At 40.6% G+C, this 19,433-nt stretch overlaps 1 protein-coding gene across 28 annotated transcripts in view; it reads right to left on the reverse strand.

Moving 5' to 3' along the window:
• Positions 1-1,436: 1,436 nt before the first annotated feature.
• METTL8 (methyltransferase 8, tRNA N3-cytidine) overlaps positions 1,437-19,433 on the reverse strand; it is a 117,750-nt gene continuing 99,753 nt past the window's right edge. For 8 of the 28 annotated variants that reach the window (XM_016950021.4, XM_016950025.4, XM_054679113.2 and 5 more), the window contains 6 exons: positions 19,203-19,252; positions 13,540-13,642; positions 12,317-12,456; positions 7,799-7,905; positions 7,597-7,662; positions 5,530-6,104 (listed from right to left, as the gene is read on the reverse strand). In XM_016950021.4, coding sequence (XP_016805510.2) covers positions 5,914-6,104; positions 7,597-7,662; positions 7,799-7,905; positions 12,317-12,456; positions 13,540-13,642; positions 19,203-19,252 — 657 coding nt within the window. In that variant the 3' untranslated portion in view covers positions 5,530-5,913. Of the gene's footprint in view, positions 6,105-6,447; positions 6,763-7,077; positions 7,663-7,798; positions 7,906-9,712; positions 9,954-12,316; positions 12,457-13,539; positions 13,643-19,202; positions 19,253-19,433 lie in introns of those variants that run through there. The other 20 variants (XM_024354948.3, XM_024354950.3, XM_054679114.2 and 17 more) reach the window with 7 other exon arrangements.

The raw sequence follows: 19,433 nt of genomic DNA on the forward strand, positions 1-19,433 counted from the left end.
CTGTATTCCAAGAAATGCTCAACATTTCATGCCTGAATTGGTATTAATGTGGCATTAATGTACATACAATGTTTTAAATAACGATGTTTTCACTCATATTTTATTATGGACACCTCCTGATTTCACATATTTTACATTACCCTAGAGCTGAATCCTTCTGAAGACATTTTAAGGGTTTTTTTTTTCCCCACTGCAGTACAGAATGCTTTTTTTCTTTAAGTGAGGAGTATGCAAGTGAGAGTGCTCTGCGAGGAGGGATGCCAAGTGGAAGGCTGAAGCCTGAGGGGGTGGGGCGAGTGCAGAACTAGGCAGAAGCAGAATGCTGAAAAGAACTGATTGAAAGCTTTTTGCTTTGTCATTCCTCTCAGTTCCTTTCCTTCTCTTCTTTTCCAATTTGTAATTGTGGACAAGTGTAACCTACTTATTTGCTAGAATGATTGGATCTAGAATGAGCCATAACCTTGAAGGTCGTCCGAAACAAACTCCTCTCCACTGCTATCGTTTTCTGCTTGACTCAGAAAGCTCTTTCTTCCCTGGTGCCTTTCCCAGCAGCATTTGGGCCCATCCATTACAAGAGCAGCGAGTAGAGGTTTTGGAATCGGAGAGTTCTGGGTCCGAGTTGTGACTCTGCTACTTACTAGATGTGGTATCCTGAGCAAGTTACCCAACATCTCTTCTGGAAATGGTTATCATCAAAATGAATTCCTAGGAGTTTGAGGATTAAATAATGTGTATAGTATACACAAAATCTAGCATTCAGAGCTAAATTAAGAGTAGCTAAGCAGTTCAATAGGAACTAGGACCCATGCTTCCTGTTTGACTCTGAGGCAACACTTTTTTCCATGGAAAGATACTGTCTTTCTTACAATGTCTCATAAAACCTTTGAAAAAGTCACTGTTGCTGGAATACTGTGTGTACTGCCTTGTAGATTAATAACAATACCTCACATATATTTAATGCTCTAGAATTGACAATGCACTTTCACAAGCGGGGAAAATACCCACGCCAACACTAAGTCTCCTGATGACTAATAGAGGCAGGAAGCAGGAGGAGCAGAGGCTCTGAAAGAGGTCGATTAGTGATGCAAATGTGAAGTTATCTGCACTTGTGAGGAGCATAACAAACATCAAAACCAATTAGAAGTAACAATGTGTGATCTATTCAGGCTTCAGGACTTTGATGAGTTGGAAGTTTTGGGGTTTAACAATCCAGATGGTTCTGATAGCTTTAAGTTTTGCCTCCAAGAGGGCAGCTATCTGCATATGGGTGAATTTTCACGTACAACCTAGAGTACAGCAACGACTTAGAATCACACACGGGTAGAAACCGGGACGTGTTCACAATTTGTAGACAAAGCATATGGAATCGAGAGAGGCAAAGCAAATAAGTTCTCAGAAATCAATGTTAAATGGGTGTTTCAATACAGGCAAATGTGTTATACCGAATGCAAAACTTTTAATAATAGAAACTGTTATCTTGACTTTCTCACAACCTTCGGAAACAGTTCCTCATGTGTGAGAATTTTTACATTTGGACGATGCTCAAAAGTGAATTTTTAGAAATGGAGAAAAAAATGAAGGGTGCATTTAAACAATATATTCCATTGTTTCTGTATTGTAAGAAGATGAAAGAATATACCTTTTACTCCTGGAAAGAAAATGGTCCTTTTGAAATTCAGCTCTCTCAGAAGACGAATTTTTAAATATCAAACTCTGCCTAACCAACTGGTCCTAGCTTCATGGATGTGAGGGGTAAATTAGAATTTCATGCAGTTATCAAATATTTTAAACTAATACCCAAGCAGTTACATTTGCAACACTTCATGATTTCTTAACATCTATAGACAAAATTCCAAATAGGTCTTTCCCTTTTCTTTCTGTGCCAAAATCTACATTTCTATCTAGCAGCAAACCCCGAGAAGGAAGTTGTTGTAGGTAGGTTAAGAGACAGAAAGACTGACCAGGCAAGCAGAAGACACTGGTGGAAATGGCCCTGCTGCGCAGCCATGTGGAATAGGAAGGCTATGCTGGACAGAGCCCAAAAGAGACCAGTTTGTGTCTCACAGTCCAAATTTGGTTGATGTATTTTTGAAGCTTCTAAAGGTTAACTCACATGCTGTAATACATTATAGAAAGACATGAAGCCGAATTTTACTGTGCCAGTCAAGAGGCTGGCTTGAATCCGCTATTTAGAACTGAGAGAGACAGTACAATTTACATGTGTGAGAATGTGAGAATAATTTTACCTTCTGTTGTTTTTAAAACCACCTTGGGCCATGATTTTTAAATGGAGACACAAGGAGATCTGCTGGGGTTCCCATAGCAACATTAACTTATCTAAACCGCCCTTGCTGTATGTAATACTTTCATGACTAGTTTGGCTTTTTAATGTACACTTTAATTATGAAATACAACTGAGTTAAGAGTCTTGGGCAAATTTTAATGTTTATATTTACTGACTTATGCATGTTTAAACAGAAAGCTTGATAATTGTACTTTTGAGGACTTGCCATCAAGGCAAGTTTGTGCAAAAACCTTTATGTGGTCTTCCTTGCCACTGATCTCTGACCTCACTCCATTCCATTCTATAGACAACTCCTCAACCTCTCTCAATACATTTATAAGACACCATATCTCAAACTGATCTCAGATGGCTCCAGTTCAGAGCCTAGAAGTCATACACCTGCTAGTCTAGGTTATCTACAAGCTGACCCCCTTCCCATCTTTTCTACCTATCCCTCATCATTAATGTCCCACACCACACTTGTCTTCTCACCATCTGCTGAGAATGTACATTCAAGAACTAGCCTGAGACCTACCTCCCCCAAGAAACCTGATTCTTCTCCATTCTTTTTCAGAGCTAATCTCTCTCTCTCTCTCTCTCTCTCTGGAAATACTATTACTACTGCTACCACTGCTATATGATGTGTTGGCTGTGACTGGACAGCATCCCTCCCCTGGTGTTTTTTGACAGCAGTGTCTTGATTTTCCTTTGAAGAACTTTCTTCCATTCCAGGAAGTGAAATTTCCTTCCACTCCAGGTTGGAGTGCAGTGGTGCGATCTCAGCTCACTGCAACCTCTGCCTCCCAGGCTCAAAAGATCCTCCCACCTCAGCCTCCTGAGTAGCTGGGACAACAGGTGTGTGCCACCATCACTGGCTAATTTTTGTATTTTTGGTAGAGATAGGGTTTTTCCCATGTTGCCCATTCTGGTGGCATCATCAATTAAGCTGCCCTGCCCCAGCCTGTTAAGAGATGAACCAATGACTAAAGCTGGACCAATGATATTCTTCTAGAAATTGGATTTTAAGTGAATTCAGAAAGAAAAAACAGTTGGAACTTAATTATTCCAATGATGGTTCTTTCAAGAGAGTATTTATTTATTCTAGGTTCTGTGGTTCATAATCAAAGTCTGCTAGCTGCTAAGTTCCCTATTTGAGTGTTTGTATATTGTCTTAGATCATGATTTACAGGTTTGGGATATGCACATTTTGTTTTGCCAGCTGTACTCTATTTATGCTCCCTGAAGAGCATAAACAAGGCTGGGTCTTTATTGTTCGTATTATTCCACTGAATTTAGCACTCAATATGTAAGTAGTCAATAAATATTATGTAATGAGTATGAGACTAATCTTAAAAACTTCATTTCTACAAAATGTGATTTGCAAGCCAACTTATGTCCTTTTTGAAGCAAGGGAGTAAATAAATTTTTTTTTTTTTTTGATACGGACTCTAACAACTGTCACCCAGGCTGGAGGGCAGTGGTGTCATCTCGGCTCACTGCAACCTCTGCCTCCCAGGTTCAAGTGATTCTCCTGCCTCAGCCTCCCGAGTAGCTGGGATTACAGGTGCCCACCACCACGCCTGGCTAATTTTTTTTGTATTTTTAGTAGAGACAGTGTTGGTCAGGCTGGTCTTGAACTCCTGACCTCATGATCCGCCTCCTCGGCCTCCCAAAGTGCTGGGATTACGGGCTTGAGCGACTGCGCCCGGCCCTCGAGGGGATAAATACATTTTTAACTGCCACAATTTAAGAATTTTCTTGGGTATGACAGTTGTCTTAAACAGAGCTTACCACTGATACCAGAAAGGGTCTGGATCCAGACGCCAAGACAGGATTCTTGGATCTTGTGCAAGAAAGAATTGAGTCCATACAGCAAAGTGAAAACAAGTTTAAGTAAAGAATAGGCTGGGCGTGGTGGCTCACACCTGTAATCCCAGCACTTTGGGAGGCCGAGGCGGGCGGATCACAAGGTCAGGAGATTGAGACCATCCTGGCTAACATGGTGAAACCCCGTCTCTACTAAAAATACAAAAAAAAAAAAAAAAAAAAAAAATTAGCTGGGCGTGGTGGCGGGTGCTTGTAGTCCCAGCTACTCAGGAGGCTGAAGCAAGAGAATGGCGTGAACCCGGGAGGTGGAGCTGGCAGTGAGCTGAGATCACGCCACTGCACTCCAGCCTGGGTGCCAGAGCAAGACTCCATCTCAAAAAAAAAAAAAAAAAAAGTAAAACATAAAGAATGGCTACTCCATAGGCAGAGCAGCCCCAAGGGCTACTGGTTGCCCATTTTTAAGGTTATTTCTTGATTATATGCTACACAAGGGGTGGATTATTCAGGCCTCCCCTTTGTAGACCATATAGGTAACTTCCTGATGTTGCCATGGCATTTGTAAACTATCATGGCACTGGTGGGAGTGTAGCAGTGAGGACAGCCAGAGGACACTCTCATTGCCATCTTGGTTTTGGTGGCATTTGGCTGGCTTCTTCACTGCAACCTGTTTTATCAGCAAGGTCTGTATGACCTGTATCTTGTACTGACTTCCTATCTCATCCTTTGACTAAGAATGCCTTAACCTCCTGGGATTGCAGCCTAGTAGGTCTCAGCCTCATTTTACACAGTCCCTATTCAAGATGAAGTTGCTCTGGTTCAAAAGCCCTTGATACAAGAGCTTGTCAGCTTACATACCTTTTTTTTTTTTTTTTTTTTTTTTTTGGAGACAAGGTCTCACCGTGTCACCCAGTTTGGAGCGCAGTGGTACAATCTCAGCTCACTGCAACCTCCGCCTCCCAGGCTCAAGCGATCCTCCCACCTCAGTCTCCTGAGTAGCTGGGACCACAGGTGTGTGCCACCATGCCTGGCTAATTTTTGTATTCTTGGGAGAGACAGGGTTTTGCCATGTTGTCCAGGCTGGTCTTGAACTCCTGAGCTCAAGCGATCTGCCTGCCTCAGCCTCCCAAAGTGCTGGGATTACAGGTGCGAGCCATTGCACCTGGCCTAACAACTTGTATATCTAAGAATAGCCTGAAAATAATGTCAGCATGGGCTGTACTTCCCCAATTTTAGGAAAGGAAAGAGGAACTAAAATTCTATTTCAGATATGAGCCTCTGAATTTCAAAAAAAAATTGGGAGAAAATAGACAACAACAAGACAAAAAATAATACACTTTGACCTTGGGCTTGTTGTAGCTTTCCCTGGAAATAAGGTGTGCTTTCTCTCTGCAATCAGATGACAATGGGAAGAGTCTGACTGTGTTTGGGAACTGGTTTACTAAGCCTAAACAAATAAACAATTTTTTTTACTTGCAAAAAATGTCAAGTTACATTTTCTCAAAATTACTTGACATAATACTAACTTAATTGAATGCTTATAAAAATCAAGGAACAAGCAAAATGGTTAGATGTAATAAATTCAAACAAGCTTGGGCATATCAAGTTTTCAAAGCACAGAAAAAGGCACACTGTGCCGAACCACTTACATGTGCTTAAAATGCACAAAGGAGCTCACCTATGACAAAACGGCAGGAAATACAAATTCTCTTCTTTTTTCTCATTGTCTTTTGAGAAACGATAGACTTACAGTAGTCCTTGAATAGCACAGTCCTCTGGCTTTGTACCTTAACATGTTACAAAGTTCAGTCTTGTGAAAGGAGTGTAGATACCATATCGGAGCTATTCTGAGTCTGGTGCAATGGTTTCTGGAATTTGCCTTGAATCCACACTCGGTGCATTTTCACTTGTTTTTTCCTATTAACTTGTAAGCGGCGATCAACCAGATTTTGCTTTTCATCTAAACTGGCTTTGCAGAACATACTGTGGACTTCCCCTGTGAGACAAAAATGGCAATAAAAGATATGACATGTGACTAGAGATGGGGGAGGTCAGGAATAGAACACTGATGGAATAACTGACCATCTAAATTTCATTTATACAAGAAACACTCTCTAGAACAATTTGGTGAAGGAAACCTGTGAAACCAAGCGAGTTTCTTCTATTTCACAAAAATACACCATGCATATAAAAATACACCTGTTTACAGACTAACACGGCAGACATCAACAGATATATAAAACTATTGGTTGCAGCTTTCAATATTTTGAAAGGTGCTCCCTTTCTGAGTTTTTGTTGGTTTACAGAAACCCAAAACGGCAGATTATAAAAGTACTCACATAAATTTGGGGAAATCCTTGAATGCAGCATTCACTTGGTACTGTTAGAAATGCATTTTTAAAAATGAGAAATTGGTCGGGCATGGTGGCTCACGCCTGTAATCCCAGCAGTTTTGGAGGCTGAAGCAGGCAAATCACCTGAGGTCAGGAGTTCAAGACCAGCCTGGCCAGGGTGAATCACTTGAGGTCAGGAGTTTGAGACCAGCCTGGTCAAATGGTGAAACCCCTTCTCTAATAAAAATACAAAAATTACCTAGGCGTGGAGGTAGGTAATCTCAGCTACTTGGGAGGCTGTAATCCCAGCTACTTGGGAGGCTGAGGTGGGAGAATCGTTTGAACCGGCGAGGTGGAGATGGCAGTGAGCTGAGATTGTGCCACTGCACTCCAGCCTAGGCAACAGAGTGAGACTCTGTCTCAAAAAAAAAAAAAAAAAAAAAAAAAAAAAAAGAGAGAAATCAGCTAGAGATAAGTAATTTTCCTTCTTTCTATTTTGAAAATGTATTTTTTTTTAGACATAAGGTTCACTCTGCTGCCCAGGCTGGAGCACAGTGGTCCAATCATAGCTCACTGTAGCCTCATCTGCCCCAGCTCAAGTGATCCTTCCACCTTAGCCTCCCAAGTAGCTAGGACTACAGGTATGCACCACCAGACCAGCTAATTAAAAAAAAATTGTTTTGTAGAGACAGAGTCTCATTTTATTGTCTAGGCTGGTCTCAAATTCCTGGCTTCAAGCAATCTTCTCACCTTCATCTCCCAAAGTGATGGGATTACAGGTGAGCACCCCTGTGACAGGCCAAGATAAGTAATTTTCTATAAACTTATCAACTGTCCTCCTTTGGCTGTGGCTATCATCAATTTTTTTCATATCTAGGCTAACAATATCTCCAAAATGGAACAGCCTTCACCTTCATCTGGGTATGAGGGTAAAACAAGAGACTTTAAAGCAGTTTTAACTGGAAAAAGATTAAACAGTAAACGGCCATTTTCAACCTTTTATGTAGACCAGTAATAAGCATCAAAGTATGAAGACATCTAATGCTTAATCAATGACTGAAGCCTCAAGTTTCATAGCTTCTGAGCTATAATCAATGAGATAATAACTAACAAGAACAATTATGACCAATTATTTCCTTTTGTAGATTAGCATACCTTTTGTAAAGAAATATGCTCTGGTACCATCTCCTCGAACATAAAAATTTTCAGATAAACAATGTCCTGAAAAAAATTGTGAAAAGAGAAACTTTTAAGGGTATTCCTTTAAAAAAAAAACAACTAAATACTCTGATGTGAAATATAAACAAGGCATTCTTTAGAACATTTAAAAATAACCTCAAACTGAATATACTATTACCCTTTTTAAAACGAAGCTGAGTCTTATCATATCTTCCATAGTCTCGAAATAACAGCATTCCCCCAGGTTTCAGTAACTTGGACAGTCGGTTTACAACACCTTGCATCCTTTGGAAACAAAGTATTAAAAAGATACCCAGTTTGTAGAAATCTTGTTTTATATGCTGGATTTAACTTTGTTGAAGACAAAATAAGAAAAGCTTGATAAGGCCAAAGAAATCTAAACCATAAACATAAGGGTAACAAAAATAAAAATATTTTGTAAAGAAGGAAAAAACAAAACCAACTTGCTAAATGACTAGATTCAAAAGTCCTAGAGTATCAAGAAATCACCCAAATGACCAGAGTGGTAACTTCACAGAGCTTGACGTATGATGTCAAAGCTAAACTTCAAAACCACAGATGTTTCCTGGTACTTACAGAAAATTAAGGTAGTTCTGAGATAGACAAAAATGGAGTGTGCTTCATTTTCCTTGCAAGATAAAAAATATGCCAAAGCCATCCCAAGTTGTACATATCTAAAGAGGGAATATCTTTCCTCCAAAACGAGCTCATTCTCCTTTTCTTTATTTAGTTCAGAGGTACCACCATTTACCTCATGAAAGAGAAATTATTTTTCTTCCACTGTCCTCTCCATGTGGCCATAAAATTCTATGTCCTCTTTAATTTTTATTTTTAATGACATCTTTGATATTTCCTGTCTTTTTTGTTTCCCATTTGTACTCCCTTAGTACCAACCCCTATCTCCTTAGGCCTGGAAACAAATCTGCTTCCTAACACGCTGTATTATTCTCCCTGTCAATCCTTCCTGCATGTTATCGATGAATAATTCTGCTTAAAATGATAATTTTGTCAAATCATCTCCTTGCTCAAAAACTTTCACGATTTTAATCCATAGGATAAAATTTCAATTTCTTAGTTGAGCTCTTAAGATCTCCTACTACTGACCCCAATTAATCTTACCAACAGCTTTCCAATCTGAAGCAGCTCCCCTAGCCAAACTGTCATGCTTGGCCCTGAGCAGCCTCTGCCTTTGCTCACATGGTTTTTCCTCAAAGAATTCTCTCCTCCTTACTGTCTGCCTATTTAAATTTTATTCACATTCCAAGCCCTAGTTCAACAGCAGGGAGCCTTTGCTTTTCTCCTTTACTGTTTATTCTACTTATTTGGCTTCCAGTCAAATACAATCCCTTATAGCTGCTCTTGATTTAGTGTTTTTGGCTGAGTGTTCATGGCTTTATGTGTGATTATGGGCCAGGATGGCATAGATTTCAGATCTCATATTCTGAGTGACGGCATCGGCTGCCTACAGAGCTCTGAGAAGGACTCATAAAGCTCATTGCGAGTTACAGAGTACAAAATCGATTATCAATGTCTGCCATGGGCAGAGAATGGTAAATGGCAGCTTGTGTGCTAAGTCCTTGTCTCTGCCTTATCTAAGCTACTTAAAGCTGCTGAGGTTTTCTTATTTGAAAAAAATGAAAAGTTTGAATCAGATAATCTGTAAATTCCTTTCAATTAAAACACTGTTCAGTGGAATAGTGAGGTAAAACTCAGATTATGTCATGTTATGAAGGAAGCAGATACTGAGAAAATGAAAGCAACTATAAAACAAGAAAGAAGTAGGACAGAAGGAGGTGGCATGATTAGGTGAAAAGTCCTTTTAAAAAAACTAGAACATAAGGACATAAAAGAAAAAAGAAACGTATTTTTTGTTTATTTTATTACAGGTTATTTTGATACTGTGCTTATATCATAGGCTTTGCGAATGAAAGAAAATCATATCTAAACCTTAAAATATTCACTTTCAAGATAAATATTTTATGTACATAGCAAAATCTTTCTGTAATTATTAGTAAAACAAGCATGAAACTAAAATGCAGAAAAATAAACAAACACTTTAAAATGTAGCCACCTCCTCCTGCAAATTCTTTCCTCTCAGCTATCCTTTAATGTCTGGAGTTGAGGATAAAGGCAAGGAACGGGAGCTACTTTTCTTGCTCATCTCATCTTGGTTCATAGTGCAGTTCCCAAGCCAATTCCTGAGAACTGCAGGTGGGAGTGGGCTGGGGGTGAGATGGACAAGACAGGAATGGCATGAAGCCCCTTTTCTTTCTTCATCCTACTTGGGCCAACTCTGCTGTCTTCACTTATCTCTGGATAGAGGGAGAGGAGAAGGAAAAGAAGAGATAAAAAAATGTATTGACTGCCTGCTTTATGCTTGGCTCTGTAATATTTTGTATTTTCATTTCAGTGACAAGAAGGACAATTCGCTCTTCTTTTGTAGCCACCTACAATTTATTCCCATTTAAGCTGGGTCCTCCAGACTCAAGGTCTAGCCAAATTGCTTGCCATTTGCTTATGCCTGAATTTTCCAAGCTACCAAGATGCTACTTTTCTAGAACTTTTCTGGGGTTGAATCTACTACTATAGTCCTAAGTGACACTATAGACATTGCCTTGGCTTTAGTTTTTTCTTTTTTTGAGACAGGGTCTTACTCACTGTCACCCAGGCTAGAGTACAGTGGCGTGATCTTGGGTCACTGCAGCCTCCGTCTCCTGGGTTCCAGTGATTCTCCTGCCTCAGCCTCCAGAGTAGCTGGGATTACAGGCATGCAGTACCACGCCCAGCTAATTTTTGTATTTTTATCATTTATTTATTTTTTTGAGACGGAGTCTCACTCTGTCTTGCCCAGGCTGGAGTGCAGTGGCACGATCTCTGCACATTGCAGCCTCTGCCTTCCAGTTTCAAGCAATTCTCCTGTCTCAGCCTCCCAAGTAGCTGGGACTACAGGTGTGTGCCACCACAGCCAGCTAATTTTGTATTTTTGGTAGAGATGGGGTTTCACCATGTTGGCCAGGCTGGTCTTGAACTCCTGACCTCAGGTGATCCACCCGCCTTGGCATCCCAAAGTGCTGGGATTATAGGCGTGAGCCACAGCACCCAGCCTTTTATTTTTTTTTGAGACAAGGTCTTGCTTTGTCGCCCAGGCTGGAGTGCAGTGGTGCAATCTCGGCACACTGCAACCTCTGCCTCCTGAGTTCAAACGACTCTCCTGCCTCAGCCTCCCAAGGAGCTGGGATTACAGGCGCCCACCACCATGCCTGGCTACAGGAGGCAGAGGTTTCACAGTAGAAACGAGGTTTCACCATGTTGACCAGGCTGGTCTGGAACTCCTGACCTCAGGTGATCCACCCACCTCGGCCTCCCAAAGTGCTGGGATTACAGGCGTGAACCACTGCACCTGGCCTTTCTCTTCTCTATAACATTCAATTCAAATCATGAGAAAATACATTATCTGAACTAATTTCAAATAGTCTTTTTGTGGTCATATGTAGAATTTAGATGTTTCTTGTTATGGGTGTCAAATGGGGAATCTTGTTCTCTATCCACCTCTCCATCCTTTTAACTGTTCATATAAGGAAACCAAACACATAGATGACAACTTTCTATTAGTACCTGAACAATGCCTATAGTCTAAACAGATTAGCAGAAAGAAATAGGTTATAGAAACTGGGAGGAAACAGTAGCTTCATAAAACCTGACATACCTCACTAGGTGCTAAAGTATCTTATTTCAGATTTATTTGGAAATGGAATTTGTTCTTCTACAAGTAATCAAAGTGCTCATTTCTGAATGGGAAGTAAAAGAACTGTAAAGGGTCCTAGTGGCCTTTTAATTGCAAAGAAATAAGCACATGGTAACTCAGTTTCTATGGAAAAGGGTCACACTCATCAAACAAAAAGTGGTTGACGCCAAGTCTGTATCTTCTACCAGGGAACTGTGAGAACCCAATTTTAAGAAACCTTATGAAAGCACAGACCTGGTACTTACCATATGTACCCTTTAATACATAGAAGATGGCAAGATTTAAGAAAGGTAATCATTCTAATTGCTGGTAATATCTCTTTATGTTTTCTCTCTGGAGAAAAGCTATGTTTATAGTTTTAAAACACTGTATGAAACTAAGTCATAAATATTTAAATGATGGCATCAGGCTAACCTTAGATCATAAAGGTCCAAGGATAATCTGGCAAATCTTAGTAACTCCTAATTCCCTAGTGTGCTTCTTTAGAACAAAATTTTTAAAGCCCATCAACAGGCCTGTGTGAAGCCAAACAGATCCCAAGCCCACCTCTTCATGAACATTCAGGAAGACACTACACTAAAGATGTTTGTTTCTGATCACCAAGTACAATTTCCCTCTTGGGAGTCTATTAGGTTGTTCTGAATTTGTAATTTCCTTGAAGCACTGTCACTTTTAATAGGTATGTGTCTTGCCAGAATATGCTCACTTCATTCTGACAGTGACAGAAAGCTCATTAATGAAGTAGTCTGACCAGTTTCTGTCTAAAAGTACGAAGAAAGGAAAAACTGCCTTTAAAAGGCTGCGTATTATACATAATGTTGCTCACTAAATAATAAATTCAAAAATTATCATTTTTGCTTTGATAGTTCTGAAAACCACTACTGATAAAGGAGCTTTACACATCCGCTTTGCCCTTTCGTCTTCATTTACCTGTCAGGATGAATAGAAGAGAGCACAAAGACAAGGAGAATGACATCCAGGATCCCATCTGGAAAAGGGTAAGGTAAGCCATCATCACATACATCATGAACAAAGGCAAAACACTGGGTTGCTCTGTAGGACGAGTGTGACTGTCATGATAAAGGAACAGAAAGCAAAAAGAGGACTTAGTAGACTTCCGGGATTTTTTTTTTTTTAATAAAAAGGTCAAATTTTTAACCTTTTCTCCCAAAAGCCTTTCCTCTGTCAGTCTGAACACTTTTTTCCAATTCAGTATTGTTAGCTTATTTCAAGCTGCCCTAAAAAAATTAAGGCTAGCTCTTGGCCTTGATAACAAATATCCTTCGCAATCCCTCTTTAACTTTAAAAGTAGAGGAGGGTAGGCTTTCTGAGTTAGTAGACAGTGTTGTTAGAGGCCTGCTCTGGGTTGCTGTTTCTGAACTTAAAGAGGTTCTGTTTGGACTACGATTATTCATGGGCAGGCATACATTCTAAATTTTGTAGGTCAGTACCCTTTCTGGTCATTTCTTGTGTGTTGTTGGCCTTTCTTTCTTTCTTTCTTTCTTTCTTTTTTTTTTGAGACGCAGTCTTGCTCTGTCACCAGCATGGAGTGCAGTGGCGCAATCTTGGCTCACTGCAACCTCCGCCTCCTGGGTTCAAGCCATTCTCCTGCCTCAGCCTCCCAAGTAGCTGGGATTACAGGCACCCACCACCATGCCCAGCTAATTTTTGTATTTTTAGTAGAGACGGGGTTTCACTATGTTGGCCAAGATGGTCTCGATCTCCTGACCTTGTGATCCGCCTGCCTCGGCCTCCCAAAGTGCTGGGATTACAGGCGTGAGCCACCATGCCTGGCGCTGTTGGCCTTTCATCTTCTTTTTTTTTTTGAGACAGTCTGCTCTGTCGCCCAGGCTGGAGTGCTGTGGCACGATCTTGGCACACTGCAACCTCCACCTCCCAGGTACAAGCGATTCTCGTGCCTCAGCCTCCCGAATAGCTGGAACTACAGGCACGTGCTACCACAGCCAGCTAATTTTTTTATTTTTAGTAGAGACAGGGTTTCACCATGTTGGCCAGGCTGGTCTCGAACTCCTGACCCCAGGTGATCCACCCACCTTGGCCTCCCAAAGTGCTGGGATTACAGGTGTGAGCCACCACGCCCTGCCTCTAGTGATCTTAAAATCAAAACAACTTTTATTGTTCTGGGGTAATACCTTAGGCATCAGTTGGTATGATTCCCAGGAGTAGCATACCTTTACGAGCTCCACAGCTCCAGAAGCAAAATCACAACAATACAGAAAGGACTCCGGAGAGTTCCTATGAAGATGGAAGAAATATTTATTTACTTTTTTGGAGACAGGGTCTTGCTCTGTTGCCCAGGTTGGAGTGTAGTAACGTGACCATAGCTCACTATAACCTTGAGCTCCTGGACTCTAGCGATCTTGCTTCCTCAGCCTCCTGAGTAGCTAGGACTACAGATGTGCCTCACCATGCCCAGCTAATTTTAGATTTTTTTGTAGAGATGGGGTCTCACTATGTTGCCCAGGCTGGTCTTGAACTATTGTTCTCAAATGATCCTCCTGCCTCAGCCTCTCAAACTGTCAGGATTATAGGTGTGAGCCACTGTGCTCAGCCAGAAGAAATATTTGTATCTGGAGTCTAGAAATACTCAAACTAGAGAAGAAAGGAAACTGTAGGTCTGACTTGTTAAGTTATTTCCACCCCCGCCCCTCAGCTTTTTTTTTGAGACAGGGTCTCGCTCTGTCACCCAGGCTGGAGTATAGTGGCACAATCACGGGTCACTATAGCCTCGACCTCTGGGGCTCAAGTGATTCTCCCACCTCAATCTCCCGAGTAGCTGGAACTACATACAGATGTATGCCACTGTGCCTGGCCAATAGGTGGTATGATTTTTAATTGGACTCTTCTTAACTTAAATATGTTCTGTTTGGCCTTTATCTGAAATTCAGTAATGATGGCTGGACCATGGTTACTTAAGGCAGCCATATACACTGAAATTTGTAGACTAATACTCCTCTTGATTATACTGTGTATGCTGGTATCAAATAATCCTTGCATCATGTTGCTTAGTACCATGTCTGAACTACAGAAAGAGGTCAGCATGTCATTAAACAGTAAGGATGGTCCTGGCTCTCATGGGTTTTATAGTCTAGTTGGGGACATAATTGGTTTTATACAACTTCTAGAGGGGTGTCAAGAGGGTCAGCACCCTGAGGTATAAGTCTTAAAATTTCTGAAGGAGGAGGATGTATTGTTAAGTGAGGCGAAGGGGAAATGGTTGAAGAGTTTAGAAGTGGGAGTCACATGCCAGGGATGAGAAGTAGCACTAATCCTGAGAGCCCAAACTGGTATATGGTAGGATAAAAAGGTGGGCCTTGAAGCATATCATTAAGACTTCTAATCTGACTCAAGAAGCATCCCAAGCAAGGTGAACTTCTAAATAAATATGGAATACAAGCCCAAATATGCATTTAGCGAAATCTGACCCAGGCGCAGGTTATACTCTTTTTTTTTTCTTTTTTTTTTTTTTTTTGAGACAGAGTTTCACTCTTGTTGCCCAGGCTGGAGTGCAATGGTGCAATCTCGGCTCACTGCAGTCTCCGCCTCCTGGGTTCAAGCAATTCTCCTGCCTCAGCCTCCCAAGTAGCTGGGATTACAGGCATGTGCTACCACGGCCGGCTAATTTTGTATTTTTAGTAGAGACAGGGTTTCACCATGTTGGTAAGGCTGGTCTTGAACTCCTGACCTCAGGTGATCCACCCACCTTGGACTCCCAAAGTGTTGGGATTACAGGAGTGAGCCACCGCACCTGGCCTCAGATTATATTCTTAAAGGCAACTCATTGATGAATAACTATGATAACATATAATTCACTCATTCTATGGCACTAGGGATTTGCATTCAATTTAAGATCTATCCAAATAAGCTAAAGTATGATTAATAGGATTTTGTTATGAAAAGCTAACCAGTACTGAATGAAAGTTAAAACTCATACTGCTTGGTCTTTTCTCATCTGTCAAACATAAAAATAGCACTTTACTTCAGCATGTTCCCCTGTTTTTTTCTGATTAAATCCATATAATTGTGACTTATAATTTGCTGGGTGTTTGAAATGTATTTGAAATGTTCTCAGTAAACACTCAGCACTATGTGGCTAATGGTTAAGGGCAAGGGCTTTGGAACAAGACTGCCTAAGGTTTGAGTCTCAGCTTTACTACTTAGTTGCGTGACCTTGGGCTAGTTGCTTAATCTCTTCTTTAATTCAGTTCCCTCATCTTTAAAAAAAGAGATAAACATGGCATCTAAGATGGTTGTTTGAAGTGAATGGATTCTTATAGCTAAAGTTTCCAGAAAGGTGCCTGACTCAGAGTAAGCACTCAATAAATGTTAGTCATTATTATAATTGTTGTTGCTATTATTATCATCACTATTATTATTAAAGGAGATTGTTTTTGCCTTCCAGGAGCTTAAAAACTAACATAGTCCTCTAAAACAAAACAAAACAAAACAAAACAAAAACCAAAAAACTTCCATATAGCTCAAAATGCTTTTCTGGACACTGGTATGTCTAGCTCATTATAAAAGGTCTGCAGTCTACCTTTGGGCAGTAGTTACCACATACCCATAAGATATAGAACAGTCTACGAGCTAAAGGAAAGCATGTGCCATTTGCCATGTGTCCTGCCACGGTGGCAGCATGACCTCTAAGATGGAATTACCACTGTATCAGCAGCCCAAGGTGATGTCTTGTGACCACCCAGTGACTTTCCAGAACCTTTCTGTAAAATCAGCTGACTACCTTGGCTCTTCTCCCAGCAAACAGGTGTAAATATCACTACTACCACCACACCACCAAGCACTCTCTTGGCAGGGGTCTATGAATTAAATGATCCTTGGAGAATGATATGACCTCTCCATTTCAGAGGTCTAATTATGGTAAAATATTCTGAAAATGTAAAACATTAATCCTACACTCTCTAAAAGTAGTAAAACATAATTTCTTAAGCAGAAAAAAAAAGTCTAATCATTCCTTTGGAAGGCTAATCACTGGTTGCCTTTAAAAGATGAATTAATTGTCTGAGGTTATTGAGCTACAGTAATTTCTAAAACATAGGTATGAGGCAAAGAAAGACACAGCTAAGAAGAAAGAGTTAGGGAGTGAGGAACCAAGAGCTTGCAATTATAAGCTGAAGGGAGAAGCAGAGGTGAAAAATACAACTAGCAAGTGGGGGAATGAGAGATATTAATCACGCAATATGTATTGAGCTCTAACTAAGCTGTACTGTTAGGCAACCTGGGAAATCAGATTAGGATAAAATATGCCCTCTACCTTAAGGAATATAAAAAGTGGTCGGAGAGACAAGGCATAAAGAAATGACATGCTAAATAATACCTTAAGATCAGTCATAAAGTAACACACAATCAACTGCCAATGTAGTGTATTTACATGTATTATAAGCTCAGAGACCACTGGGGTAAAGGAATATGGCTATGTGACATAAGCAAGTTTGAAATTTCAGCCCAGAAACTAGAAAAAGGAAAACAAAACTAACAAAGACACAAACAGAAAGGACATTCAGAACTGTAAATTTACCAGCATCACCCAGGCCTGGCCACATTAACTGGTTATTAAATGATAGTAGGGAATTACTCACTATTCATTATGTTAGGTTTATAATAATATTAGAGAGTATACTGAGTTTTGGGAGATATATCCTGAATAATCAAGGATAAAGTATCATGATGTTGGCATTATATTGGTAATTGTTGAATTGAGGTGGTAGGCATATGGAAATTCACTGTACTCTTTGCTTTTCTGAATGTTTTTTAATTAAAAAAAATTTTTTTGAGACAGAGTCTCTTGCTCTGTCACCCAGGCTGGAGTGCAGTAGTGCGATCTCAGCTCACTGCAACCTCCACCTCCTGGGTTCAAGCAATTCTCCTGCCTCAGCCTCCCGAGTAGCTAGGATTACAATTGTACACCACCACACTCAGCTAATTTTTGTATTTTTAGTAGAGACAGGGTTTCACCATGTTGGCCAGGCTGGTCTCAAACTCCTGACCTCAAGTGATCTGCCTGCCTCGTCCTCCCAAAGTGCTGGGATTACAGGTGTGAGCCACTGCACCAGGCCCCAGATGCTTTTACATTTTCATAATAAAAAGTTTAAAAGATCACATCATTTAAAAATATGCATAAAGACTGAAAGGAATTAAAACAAAAATTTTGTCAGTGGCTATGTTAGGATGATGAGTGATTCTCTCCCTCTCCTTTTCCTCTAATGGAAATGTTCTGCAACGTGCTAATGCTGATTTTATAATGGAAAAATAATGTGAACTTAAAAAAAATGTGTAAACTTAAAAAAGAATAGAGCTTGGCAGATTGGCCATAGATAAAAGGTGTTTGAAGAGTTTTGTGTGTTCATCATGGAAAAAGTAAAAGACACAGGTGAAATGGTGAACAGGAAGGGTGAGCCTGGAGCAAATCTCTGTCCCTGTAGTCAAACTCGGCTTTTTTTTTTTTGAGACAAAGTTTCGCACTGTTGCCTGGGCTGGAGTGCAGTGGCGCATCTCAGCTCACTGCAACCTCCACCTCCTGGGTTCAAGCGATTCTCCTGTCTCGGCCTCCCGAGTAGCTGGGATTACAGGCGCCCGCCACCACACCCAGCTAATTTTTTGTATTTTTAGTAGAGATGGGGTTTCACTATGTTGGCCAGGCTGGTCTTGAACTCCTGATCTCCTGATTTGCCCGCCTTGGCCTCCCAAAGTGCTGGGATTACAGGCATGAGCCACCATGCCCGACTGCTTTTTTTTTTTTTTTTTTTAGACGGAGTCTCACTCTGTCGCCCAGGCTGGAATGCAGTAGCGAGATCTCGGCTCCCTGCAAGCTCGGCCTCCCGGGTTCACGCCATTCTCCTGCCTCAGCCTCCCGAGTAGCTGGGACTACAGGCGCCCGCCACCACGCCTGGCTAATTTTTTGTATTTTTAGTAGAGACGAGGTTTCACCGTGTTAGCCAGGATTGGCTGCTTTTTTGAGTCTTAGGATTAGTTGCTGCTACCTCCAAACAATTTTAAGCCTAGACACAATGATTTGGCATGCAAACATCTTACATAGGGTGTTGCTTCAGAAGGGATGACAAAATGAGGCTTAAGTTGTAAGCTTTACATTCAATTGTCTATGTGTAAAATGACATCTAAGTATCTAGGGAGAGTAAATAATCTCTGAAGTTTAGCAGTTCACAGCTCAGTGGAAGGATGAAATCACTTCCTCTTTTTTTTTTTTTTTTTTTTTTGAGACTGAGTTTTGCACTTGTTGCCTAGACTGGAGTGCAATGGCGCAGTCGGGTCACTGCAAACTCTGCCTCCTGGTTCAAGCAGATTCTCCTGCCTCAGCTTCCCAAGTAGCTGGGATTACAGGCATGCGCCACCATGCCTGGCTAATTTTGTATTTTTAGTAGAGGTGGTGTTTCACTATGTTGGTCAGGCTGGTCTTGAACTCCTGACCTCAAGCGATCCACCCGCCTCAGCCACCCAAAGTGCTGTGATTAAAGGCATGAGCCACCATGCCCAGTCTGCTTCCTCTTTTCTTATTCTCTCATCCATATACACATAAGCTTAAAAAATTACTTCAAAACAATGATGGACAACCCATGGCTATGAAACACTATTTTCAGAGTAATTCCCAGTTCACATGAAAGTAGACACTGAGATTAAGACATTTCTTTTGAAATTTGCTTGAGCCATTGTTCATATAAGAATTAGAAACACTACTGGCATACACGTGACAATATTTTCCCAGAATTTCTCAACATTCCATAAATATGTAAAATTCTGTAGAAAGAAAACTCTTAAAACTCACTGCAAAGTGTTCAAAATTGGAAACACACTATTTCCAGCTCCACAACCAACCTAAAATCAAAAGAACAAGCAAATATCAAAAAAGCAAGGTTAAATTTTTGTCACCAATGTCAGATCTTCTATTAAAGAAAAAAACAATTAGACTTACTGGATCTGTGGGCACAGTAGAATTTTCTAAACTCAAAAGCAATGAAATAAATCACAGGAATAAACACTAAGAAATCTGACTATG

Source organism: Pan troglodytes, chromosome 13 (genome assembly GCF_028858775.2).
Source record: "Pan troglodytes isolate AG18354 chromosome 13, NHGRI_mPanTro3-v2.0_pri, whole genome shotgun sequence".
Classification (NCBI taxonomy): domain Eukaryota; kingdom Metazoa; phylum Chordata; class Mammalia; order Primates; family Hominidae; genus Pan; species Pan troglodytes.